Genomic DNA, 12,948 nt, shown 5'->3' with positions numbered 1-12,948 from the left:
AAAACAACCAGCATAAGCAAACAAAAACATACTTTACTGATGTCACAATTTTGCCCTAGAAAACTCTCATTAGTCTCTTGAATTATACTACGTTATCTAATATATTCCGAGGTTTGCTTATTGAAATTCTTTAGGTAATAGAGATTGCACTTTAAATTATAGCTGAAAGTTGCTAAAATTTTATGAACAGATTTTACAAAAGAAAAATGTTAACTCACTAAGCAAATTATTGAAAATTGAGTGGAATTTCAATCGGATTTAAGAGTCTATTGCATTATTATAAGGGGATAAAGTTTAGATTTGACTTAAGTATTGAAGATATACTGCCCTCAAGATGTAGATAATTCAAAAAAGCATTGATTAAATTATTTTTATCTTTTTCCATTTTCATTTACAATCATCTCTTAAGAAATTTTTATCTTCAAATTTTAATATTAAATTTTGAAATCAAAGTTCCCTTTCCTATGTAAGAATGCAAAATATGTCTCTAGAAAAATATGCACTTTTTGTTACCTAATTTTACATTTTATTATTATTGATAACCAAGATTAATGAGCATTTAACACAAACTAACTCATTTAATATAAGAAAGGATATTTTAATATTTAATTAATTAGCACTGTTGTCATTTTCTTAAAGTATAATTATTTTGTTCTCAATTTGTCATGGTTGCTTTTTTTTCCTGATCAACTTCTCTTCAAATCTAAATTATAAAGAAAATAGGTTACTCTATTTAATTTGTAACTACATTGCTGTATAGTCAATCATCTTTCTATAATGCTTTCAATGGCATTTAAAGGAAACTGCATATATTGGCATTATTACCACTTAATCTCCTTAGAGTATGTGAAGATTTCATGTGTTTTAGCCCACATTTAGTCCACATTATGATTCTTATGTGAGTCAGTAAAATAATGGAAATGAACTTAACTTAGGAACGGCGCCTCACAGCCTTGATTATTAATCAATAATATATAATTATATAAAGAAAGCTAGCCTATAGCAAGCGTTCCCACCTTGTGAGATTTGTTGCTGAATAATATCAGAAATATATATGACAATGTACGAAAGTGTTATCATATAACCTATATGCATTTTTCTTTTTCCTTTATTTGTAAGGCAGATGGACAGCACAGAACTATAGCCAGTTTTGGGGAATGACTTTAGAAGATGGTTTCAAATTTCGCCTTGGTACCTTGCCACCTAGCCCTCTGCTTCTGAGCATGAATGAAGTGACCGTAAGTGATCTTTCTGATTCATGAATGTGCATATGTTTGTATAGGTTCGTTCCTTTGTGCTTTTAAAGCAAATTTTAAATAACTAAAATAATGAGTTTTGAGCTTTTGCAGTCATAATTTTTTCACATAAATCCAAAACTATTTTCACAAAATGGTTGCTCTTAGATATCCTCGAAAATCTCATGTGGGCTTTGAAAGTTCACTATTATCAATTATATACATAGCTCCTTTAAAGAATGACTTGTATGTCCATTTACATTGCTGATGACTCACAGAAATACATATTTCTAATTGTTGGTTATTCAGTGTACCAGTGCTTCAAGTCATAGTTCTTGTTTTTTTAAAAAATAGTTATTTTGCGAAGTCATCAAAACTTTGATGTCTCATGAAATAACCCTTATCGCACGAGAATAAAATAATGCTGGTAGCTTTAGAGGCATATGCTATGATAATTAGTGATAGTTTTTCCTCAATAATCCTCAAACTTTCTATTAGAAGAATATTTTCAGGGTGGTGCCTGTGGCTCAGTGGGTAGGGCACTGGCCCCATATACCAAGGGTGGCAGGTTCGAACCTGGCCACGGCCAACTGCAGCAAAAAAATAGCTGGGCATTTTGACGGGCACCTGTACTCTGGAGGCTGAGAATCGCCTAAGCCCAGGAGTTGAAGGTTGCTGTGAACTGTGACGCCAAGGCACTGTACCGAGGGTGATAAAGTGAGACTCTGTCTCTAAAAAAAGAAAAACAAAAAGAATATTTTCAAATTTTGCCAGATGACCAGGCAAACTCCTAAAGTTCTTATGCTTTGTACTGATGTATTGTTTTTCCCTTCATGTTTAAAAAGTATTATGGTCTGGCAATAGGTATCTCGCACAAAGAATCTTGTACCTCTTTGGTTATCACAAACCTCTTAGTCACAGAGTTGCTGTTTTACCAACCAATGTGTGGCGTTTCTCAGGCACATACAGTCTCCAGTTGAGATTTTGGCCTGCACAAGCCTTGAGTCTGTTACTAGTGCCTGGAGCAGAGCTGGACACTCAGGCCTCTGGAGTGTAGCCTGTCCTCTCCCCGGTGATGACACCACATTCTGGTTACCTGGCTGCAATCAGAATCTCTCCCAAGCAGGGTTGCTGTCTGCTTTTGGCTAAGTGTAAACCCATAGGTTTCTCTTTAAATACGTATTTGATGTTCTTTGATCACTTGAGTTATTCTAACTCAAATTTCGGTCATAGGGCCTGCTAACTAGATCATAACTCATGTCAGAGAAGACAGTGACTAAGGTTTATTGAGTAGTTGTGTGATAAGCACTTCAGCCTTCTCAGACATTACCTTATTTGATTCCCACAGCAGCTCGATGTAGCAGGTACTATCATTAATCCACATTTAAAGATAAGCAAATTGAAGGTGAGAGAGGTTAAGTCACTCTGAAATGGAGAGGAGTGAAAAGCTGCCATAGAATTACTTAAATTGCAGCACCAGGACAGCTAAAAAAAATCTCTCCCCGCAAAAGGCAATACAACTCCAGTAGAGTCTGTGCAGGTTCAAAGCAGCAAAAGTCTTTTTATTTCTTAACCAGACTTTTAAATTTTTTTTAAATGATCAACTTAGATGTATTTTTGAATCTTTCCTATAAACAGTAAGCTGAAACCAGCAGTTCTCAACCGCTGTCCCGACCCACAGGGACTGTATTAAAGGGCCGCGGCATTAGGAAGGTTGAGAACCACTGCTAGAGATATGGCTCAGATTTATGTTGGTGACTTAACTGTATGATTAACTGGAAAAAAGTCATTTTCTTTTTTACTGGTTGTTTTCTTTCTCATTTTTGTCCCTGCCCAGCTGGAAAAATATAGGCAGCCCTCTTAAGGAAAGAAAAGATAGAATAAAAAAAAAAAAAAAGAGTGGCGCCTGTGGTTCAAAGGTGTAGAGTGCAGGCCCCATATGACGGAGGTGGCGGGTTCAAACTCAGCCCCGGCCAAAACCTGCAAAAAAAGAAAAGATATCTCTTTATAAGGATTCTGTTTCACTTGCTTTTATTGAAGGCCAAACACTCATTCTGGTGTCTGAAATTTTCTTGAAGTTATTTCTAACATTTCCTTTTTAAACATTAGTTTTTGCAGTTTGGAATATTTTATAGTCTAGAGAAAATGAGGTACATTTCTTTCCCAAGTTGCCACTCCTAGCAAAGAATAGGCAATTTAATTTGAAAAGCATTTATTGGCTCCTGGGGATTTGTGTGCATAAAAGTCACTGTGGTAATATTTAAATGAAAAATCTTAATGATTACTACTTGGGGGGAATTTAAATTACCTAGTGCCATGAATTATTGTAAGATAGTTGCGACTTCTAGAATTGCCGAGTAATTCCGTAGAGGCAATAAAGAAAATTCGGCTGCAGCAGTAAGAGTTCCATCACCCACTTACGATACAGGGCTAGGAAACACATCTTGTTTTTAGGGCACAGTAGCTTGAGGATTAAGTTGCCGAGTATTGAAGAGTTGTCCTTACTATCTGGTTAAGTGAAAAATAATAAGTATTTCTAGGAAGAATATGGATCAATATGAACTGAGTTATAAGAAGAAGTAAAATGGGTTATTCTTAGCCTGGTAACTACATAGAAAACACCCAATATATGATGTCAAACTGTTTGTAAGTACAGTGAAAATGAATTTTTTCGTGTGGGTATACTTCTAGATAACTGATTTTCCTGCCACGTTTCCCCAACATATTTAAAAACTAGACTTCTTCCTCCCTTCCCTCCCTCCCTTCCTTCCTTCCTTTTTTCTTTCTTTCCATGGTGGTCTCACTCTTTTACTAAGGCTAGAGTGCAGGAGTGTAATTGAGCTCACTGCAGCCTCTCACTCCTCGATTCAAGTGGTCCTCCTGTCTCAGCCTCCTGTATCTGGGACTAGTTACATACTACCATGTCTGGCTAATTAATTATTTTTTTAAGAGAAAAGTCTCACTATATTACCAAGGCTGGTTTCCAACTCCCTGGCCTCAAGTGAGCCTCTCACCTCAGCCTCCTGAGTCAGTAGGATTATAAGTGTGAGCCACCACACCCAGCTAAAACCATTCTTTTCTTTATTTCTTTTACTTTAGTTTAGTATGAGGGTACAGATGATTGGGTTACATTGATTGTGTTTGTAAGGTAAAGTCCAAGTTGTAGTTGTAGCTCTCACCCTGGAGGTAAGCCATATATCCTTACATTGCATCTGTTAGGTGAGAGCTTGCCAAGCCCTCCTTCCTCTACCCCTCCCTTACCTCCTTGCCCCCAGCTTGAGTTTAATTGTGTTTTTTTCTTGTGTGGGTATTTGCTCATCTACTGGTTTCATTGAGTACATTTGGATACTTGCTTTTCTATTTTTGCGCTACTTTACTAAGTAGAAGGTTCTCCAACTCCGTCCAGGTTAATACAAAAGATGTGAAGTCTCCATCTTTTTTATGGCTAAATAGTACTCCGTGGTATACATATAACACAGTTTATTAATCCATTCATGGGTTGATGGCCACTTGGGTTGATTCCACATCTTGGCAACTGTGAACTGATCTCCAATAAACAAGCTAGTGCATATGTCCTTGTGGCAAAATGATTTTATTTCTTCTGAGTAGATATCTAGTAATAGGATTGTGGGATCAAATGGAAGGTCTACTTTGAATTCTTTGAAGATTCTTCATACTTCTTTCCAAAGAGGCTGTAGTACTTTGCAGTCCCAACAACAGTGTAAGAGTGTTCCCTTTTCTCCACACCCTCACCATCATCTGTAGCATTGGGACTTTGTGAGGTGGGCTATTCTCACTGGGTTTAGGTAATATATCAAAGTGGTTTTGATTTACACTTCTCTGATAATTATTGCATTTCTCTGATAATTAGGGATGATGAGCACATTTTCATGTGTTTATTGGCCATTCATCTGTCTTCTTCAGTAAAGCTTGTGTTTATATCTCTTGTCTGGTGATAAATGGGGTTGTTTGCTGTGTTTAGTTGATTAATTTGAGTTCATTGTGGATTCTCACTATCAACCCTTTGTTAGATTCACAACATGTGAATAGCTTTTCCCATTCTGAAGGTTGTCTGTTGCTTTGATTGTTGTGCCCTTAGCTGTGCAGAAGCTTTTCAGCTTAATTAAGTACCATTTACTTAGTTTTGTTTTTGCAATTGACAATGGAGTCGTCTTCATAAAATCTTCCCCCAGGTTGATATCATCAAGAGTTTTTCCCAGGCTTTCTTTTTTTTTTTTTTAGCCGGGGCTGGGTTTGAACCCGCCACCTCCGGCATATGGGACCGGCACCCTACTCCTTGAGCCACAGGTGCCGCCCTTCCCAGGATTTCTTATAGAATTTTTATTGTTTCCTATTTTAGATTTAAATATTTTATTCATCGTGAGTGCCTTTTTGCAAATGTGAGAGATACGAGTTCTGCTTCATTTTCAGTCTTTTACACGTAGTTATCCAGTTCTCCCAGCATCATTTGTTGAATAGATATTCTTTACTCCAGTGTAAGCTTTCATTTGAAGACCATTTCTTAATATTTAACAGGCTATCTGATAGTTATGGTAGGCAGTTGTCAATAGTGATATGGTTTCAGGCACACTGAGAAACTCCGCTGCACCTCCTCCCCGAAACATCTCCATTTCCTTGACTACATTGCCTGGATAAGTGTTGGGATTCAAGGATGAGCCGTGAGTCATCCCAGATTCCTGGGAAAGCTCTTCCCTTCCTTGGCTGGTTTCCTGGCTTCATTCCTTAGCATAAGTCATTATTCCCATAATGTGTCTACTGAGTATGAGATAGAGAAATGCCAATATTCCATGATTGATTAAGTATGAAAGATCTGTTTCACCTGTAGGAATTGGTTTAATCCAAATGAATTTTTGCTGAATGTGATTAGTAGCAATAAGGAATAGAAATATATTGTTAGTGGGAATTTAGAAAAGGATAACTTGAGACTTTGGGATGAGGGAATTCCTGGATGGCAATCCTAAGTAAGGGCAGACAAAAAGATACAAAACTTATAGTTCTCTCTGGGTACAAACACAGTGGGTAAGAGGAGTTAAAGAGGCAGAAAGAAGGGTGTGGGGTACACCTAAACCGTGTAGCTGCTCGGTGAGCAATACAGGAAAATCCCTCCATGAGTTGATGCAGTCCTAAGTGCACAGGGCATGGAAAATGGTAGTTTCCTTTGAGGGAATTATTAACTGAAAATAACCCCTTTAAACAGAAACAGTGATACACCAAGGCAAAGGGCTTGGCGAGGATGGCAAAAGATGAATTACATTCTTTACTTGAACTTTGAGCTAGTCTTTCTGAGGTGCTTGCAACTTGCAGAACTATAACCATCCCATCCATGGTCCAATGCATTTGTGAAATGGCAAAGATTTCTGAAGATTCCTACCATTCATTAGGATATTGCAGATGCTGAGAATTCTTCTTGTATTAACTGGGTTTTTTTTTTTCCACCCAATATTTATTAAATTTATAAGATGAGAACCTTCTTTACCTTTTTCTTTTCTTCCGTTCCTTTTTCTTTCTTTTTCTCCTGCTCCTTCTCCCCCTCTCCCTCCTCCTCCATCTTCTTTTTGTTTATAATTATTGTTAATACTCTCCAGGATTTAGATTCCACATACAGCATACTTTAGGAAATACTGACCTAACTGAGATATTAAAATACGAGTTCGGGAGGGAGCAGCAAGGTATTCTGGGGAAAAATAGAACTTCTTTAGTGTTCCAGAAAGAAAACAATAGAGGCAACCAATTATTATGACTGTTGGAGAAACAGTCATTGATGGAGGTCCTTTGAGCCAATGGGAACATCACAGTTGAAGTCATGTCAAAGGCATGGATAGCCAGTGTGTTCACTCCTGTGGTAGCATCCCACACTCCATGCAGGAAGAGTGTGAGCTCTGCAGCCAGTGTGCCTCAGCCTCAGCATCCTTCTGAATAAAATGAGAACAGAAGTAGGAATGAGCTCATATTGTTGTATGAGTCATATGAGATGCTGAGTGAGAAGTGGTCATGAAGTACTTAGTATATAGTAAAGTGTTAAATAAACGTTGATAAATGGTATATGAAGTTGCTCTTTCTCCCTTGTATTAAATTTGGGAGACTAGCAGGTTTCTGAAACAGGTCAATTCTACAAAGACTAAATTATCCAAAGATTTATTATTTAGAGAATTTTATTTCATAAAGAAAAGTGTAGGCCTGGATTATTGGCCCTGATGTAATTTATATACTTCTGGTGAACTTGAAAGTTCTTCCACTATGCTGCTGTAACAAATCAAATCATGTCACATCAAATCAAATCAAAACAACTATGTACCTGATTGTTTTTCCAGACATAATGTTCAAGTGCTGTTGAATTTGGGGGATAGTTCCCAGAAGCTTCACTATATTATATCCTAATTATAAATATGGAAAATTATTTTGAATGAAAAAATATCATTCACATAGCAAGGTGAAAATTGAGTTCATGTCTATATTTGGCTTAAAATTTGTTATTATTTTTATCTCCCCCAAAGAGAATAATTAGGTTACTAAAGCTAGTAGAGAAGTATTGAAATATTAAGAAGGCTGTTTAGCATTTAAAACCTATGGATAAGTAAAAATGTTAATATAAGTAAATATAAGCTTAACCTATAGATAAGTAAAAATGTTCTAAAATTATTTGCATCCATCTTGGAGTTAACTCATACAAACATATTTTCTCAGTTATCCAATACAAATGCATATTTGGGTATTATTTACAAAAAAAATAATGTCATAATTTTCTATTAGTTTTTGGAAGGTAAAGTAAAATAATATTTTATATATTATATGATACCATTTAAAACCTCTGATTTTTAAGGTAAAAAATGAAAAATTGACTTAATCGTCTGGAGGCTTTATGTACATAACACATAGCAGTTATTTGACTTGATTTACTTTTCTAGTTGTTAGTTATAGTAGGAGGAGTTTGCTTTTAGCTTCTGAAATATATTTCATGGTAGCAAGTACTGAGGTATGAGAAACTCCTTTGGAAAAATCAGAGTAAATTCTTCTAAATGTAGTATTTACTGCTCATAGGTTATTGGAATTTGGGGTTTGACTAGGAATAACCCTGAACAAAAAATGTCTGAACAAACATCTACTTGAGTCCAAAACATGTCACCTTTATAAACAGAGCCCTCTGTAGAATCCAAAAGTATGGCTTTCATGCGACTATGAAAGTGAAAAAAACACAGTTACATAGTTATGTACTTTATGTGAACAAAACATTGAGCAAAAATGACCATTTTTCCCATAAAAATCAATGTTTAGTTCCCACATGCATGACCATAAAGTATATGATATCAGGCTTTTGAAACACAGTTAAGTACTAAGCGCTGCAGAAGAGGGCATGGCCAGATGTTACCGGGAGTGTATGTTTAAGTGCGTATTTCCCTCTGCTCATCTCAGAATCTTCTCATCCACGTCAGAAAAGAGCCAAGGACAGAATAGGATGCCAGTTGCTCTTGTTGTCACTGAATTAAGAATTTTAAAATTCAAAGGCCATCAAAACATTTACTTATGTTTTCTCAAGTCTCTTTTTTCTTTCTCTCTGTCCCTCCTCTTTAGATTGCAACCCCACATCTTTGGTACACGTTAGAAAACATATACCCAGCCTCACTCCTTATTCACTTGTACCGGCAGCAGAATGACTACCTTACATTTCAAATCAGTTTGAGGGTTTTCAATTTTATTTTTTTGTACTAGTCATAGTCTGATGCAAAAGACCGTGGTATAATTGAACTTGGCATGAAAAACGCAATGGGACTGAACTGATCACGGCAGGACAAATCTTCAAAAAGATATGTGAAAAATTACTTTATCCTCTCTATGAATAAATATTTTGGGCTGCTAAAAAGTAGATTTCTGAAGTGATTTTGTATGTTGACATAACAGGAAGCTACTCTCTGGACTCAACGTGTCGGAATGTGTGCTGTTTCTACTCCGGTTCTTACTGAAGTATGTCCTATAAGACACCAGTTTATTGATCCGTTTCACAATAAAAATGTTATGAAATAAAATATTTTGCATTTGGCCACATCATGGACATTTAAAATAATGAACTTATTTCTACTTTTCAGAGTCTCACATACGTTAGCAGTTTATAAAAACTATTGAAGGCAAAAATCTAATTTTCAAAATCAGTTTTCTTAGAAATGTTTGATGAATCAACTCCTTCTGCAATTATCTATTAAATTTCCCCAGAACTAATGTTCTAAAAAGCTCATTTCAGTAAATATCATAGTTCGACCATTTTCGATGCACATTTTTAACACCTCTAAAATTAAGATGTTTTATTAATATTTGAGGATATCTTGAGTTCATTGAAATATGGCATTTCTTTAGCAGCTATAATGATAATTATGTATGCTATATTAGTTATGATGAGGCTTGGCTGGGGTGACAAAATTCCAAAATGACAGTGGCTTAAATAAGGTAGAAACATATCCCATGGACACGGCCCCAGTGCTGGAATTGCCCTCTGTGGTGTCAGCTGCCCATGCTTCTTTCTCGTTGCTCCACGGCCTTGGCCCTTTATTTCTAAGGTAATATAACGGTTCAATAAGACTGCTCTCTTTCCAAGTATAGTGCTCAAATTTCTGCCAGCAGGACAAGATAAAAGATCACAAAAATGTATTAAAAGTCACATGTCAGTTGTCTCTTAAGGGAAGTTCTCAGAAGCTGCCACATAGCCCTTCTGCTTAACATCCCATAGGCCAGAACTTAGTAATAGCAGCTGGGGGTTGAGGGGTGGAGAAGATAGTCATTTTTCTGAGCCTGCACGTGCTGAGACAAAAATTCTACTCCTGCGAAGAAGGAGGAGAGCTGGAGAAAACTAGCTCTCCTTGCCATAGCACAATCCTATAGCTATTTATATTTATAAGCAGTAGTTTGCTAAAAATTTACTCTATAATTAGTAACTAAAGGCATATCATAGAGTAGCTAGCTATTGACATGCTAAGGCGTAAAGGAAAACATTGCTGAAGAGAAAATTATTTAGCTATTAATGGGCGGTGCCTGTGGCTCAGTCGGTAAGGCGCTGGCCCCATATACTGAGGGTGGTGGGTTCAAACCTGACCCCGCTGAACTGCAACCAAAAAATAGCTGGGTGTTGTGGCGGGCACCTGTAGTCCCAGCTACTTGGGAGGCTGAGGCAAGAGAATCGCTTAAGCCCAGGAGTTGGAGGTTGCTGTGAGCTGTGTGAGGCCACGGCACTCTACCGAGGGCCATAAAGTGAGACTCTGTCTCTACCAAAAAAAAAAAAAAAGAAAATTATTTAGCTATTAGCAACCAGAAAATTGTCCCTTTCCTCCCTAGTATCAAGTAGTTGGGGAGTTTCTTGATATTCATGGCTGCTGACCTTAGATTGCGAAGGTCAAATTATATTCTCTGTTGCATCATCTCATTCTCAGGTTACTCTGATTATCCAGATGTCGGTGTGTGTTGGGGAGGGTAACTTGAGATTGAGGGGGTGATTTACGTAGTGGATTTTGTGTAGCTGTAGACTCCATAGTAAGAATGTGCAGAATTTATTCCAAGGTTCTCAAGAAAATTCATCAGTTTGTCCTAAATTGCTCTGTGACTACATTTACATTACTCCTTTAGAGATTTTAATTTAATTAAATGCAGGCGACGTTGTAAACATTTCTCCAGTATTTATCATTGCATTTAATTCTCATATTTGCCCATAATATCTTTAATTTCTAATTTTTAAATAGAAATACTGAATGAAGCAGGGAGATTGCTCAAAATTAACATCAAATTTGGCTAATACTGATCCAGATATATAATTAGATCATAATTTTTTCAACATTACAATTAAAAGCATTAAAAAATATCCATGTGGAATAGTATAAGTTTCTCTTAAAAATAATTTTTTATCTTATGTAAGGTAGTGTCATACTGGAATTTCTGTTTTCCTCAGCTTCTCCGTATAATTCTCTTGGTTAATTAAGCTGCCCTTTGGCAAAGAATAAAAAATTAAATTAAAAAGAAATGTATCATTCATTGAAGCTAAACTTTTGTTACCAATTCTAAAAAGATATTATTCTGTAATGTTTACCTTCCTTTATAAATTCTAAAAAACTGCTCTTACTTTACAGAGGAATATAATAACTATGAAATAAATAAATATATAATTTTATCTGTGTTTTATTAGATTACCTGTTATCATGAAGCAAATAAAATTGAAAGGTAATATCTGCCTGCTGGGCCTCAAATCCTAGAGGATCATTTTCAGAAAAAAAAAATAGCATTAAATAAGTGGTAAAAATTTTCATAAATCAATTTATGAATTGATCTGAATTATTAGATTGGTAACTGTTATCTTAAATAAAAATGTCATTCTGCTTATTGTTTCTCTATTGCCTTATCTTACTGAGAAGGATTAGCCAGATTTTTTAATTTTAAAAGAAATAATCAGAAAAGGAACAAATGCATGCTGGTATTATAATTTAACTTTACTGACTTTCAGGGGAAAAGCATATTTCTAAGGGATGAAATCTGCCTAATAGATATGTATCTCATTATTGTTAGGATATTTATTATCTCCTGCGTGCAAGGCACTTTGATAGACATTCAAATGTGGAAGTCAAACTCTAAACACCCCCACCCTGCTGAAATGTGTTTGAAGTACCCTGTATCTTTATTGCACCAACAGAGCAGAAGGGAAATATCCGAGTCATGTTATTAAATTGGGATTTCAAAGTGAGAAATTAGAACAATCACTGAAACCACCTATTTTTCTGGAAATGTGAGACAACTTAGTATTACAAATTCTTAAAAGTACAATGACAAGCCAATACTAATAAAACTGGAAAGTATGAGTTCTATTTGTCTTTCTGTCTCAGGTAGAAAAATACCTTTGGAGAGTGAATGTATATCTCTTAAACTGTCTACTTAGAGCAGTACATTTCTTCTGCAATGTGATCTAATGGCACTGGAACCCAAATCACCTGGCTTTTTAGGCGACTGCTCAACAAGCCACCATGTAGCCACTCCACGCTGGTCTGCTCGACATTTTTGGTACTTTCCCCCCATCGTCTCAATAGCAGTGTTTCCTGTAATGGAAGTCAGAATTTAATAACTTTCTTATTAGGTGGTAATAGCTCTCTAAATTAAAACCGAACTCCCCCATTAAAATACGAATTTCCAAATTGTTTGACATGTTTTCAAGCAGAAATGTAATTTTTAAATGTTCCTTGCTTTAGTCTTTGAATCTATTAGGTACTTGTCAAAAGTAATGTTTTTTTGCAAGTTACCAGAGCAGTATCCTAACTTAACGTATAATCATGAAACTTTTAGAGAGGTGAAATTTTATGTTTTACAGACATTTTATAACCGCTATAAATTATCTAATTATTTCTGGTAAAGTAGAGAAGTGATGGAAATGCATCACAGTGTTAAGAATTCTGACACCTAAGTCTAGTCCTGGGAATTTTTCTTAGTTGAGAGGACTTAGCATGTCTTTTAACATTTATTTTATTTTTTTTATTAAGTCATAGCTGTGTACATTGATGCAATTACAGGGTACAATGTGCTGCATTTATATACAATTTGAAACACTTTCACCAAACTGGTTAACATAGCCTTCACCGCATTTTCTTAGTTATTGTGTTAAGATATTTATATTCTATCCTTAGTGGATTTAACATGTACCCTTGTAAAATGCACTCTAGGTGTGGTCCTACCA

The 12,948-nt window shown here is 35.9% G+C and overlaps 1 protein-coding gene across 3 annotated transcripts in view; it reads left to right on the top strand.

Annotated features, from left to right (window-relative positions):
* Positions 1-12,948, top strand: part of TINAG (tubulointerstitial nephritis antigen) — a 90,468-nt gene that overhangs the window by 15,575 nt on the left and 61,945 nt on the right. For all 3 annotated transcript variants that reach the window (XM_053603681.1, XM_053603682.1, XM_053603680.1), the window contains one exon: positions 1,124-1,238. In XM_053603681.1, coding sequence (XP_053459656.1) covers positions 1,124-1,238 — 115 coding nt within the window. The remainder of the gene's footprint in view (positions 1-1,123; positions 1,239-12,948) is intronic.

Source organism: Nycticebus coucang, chromosome 9 (assembly GCF_027406575.1).
Source record: "Nycticebus coucang isolate mNycCou1 chromosome 9, mNycCou1.pri, whole genome shotgun sequence".
Lineage (NCBI taxonomy): Eukaryota > Metazoa > Chordata > Mammalia > Primates > Lorisidae > Nycticebus > Nycticebus coucang.
The sequence above is the reverse complement of the archived record's forward strand: the minus strand, read 5'-3'. Positions and strand labels throughout refer to the sequence as shown.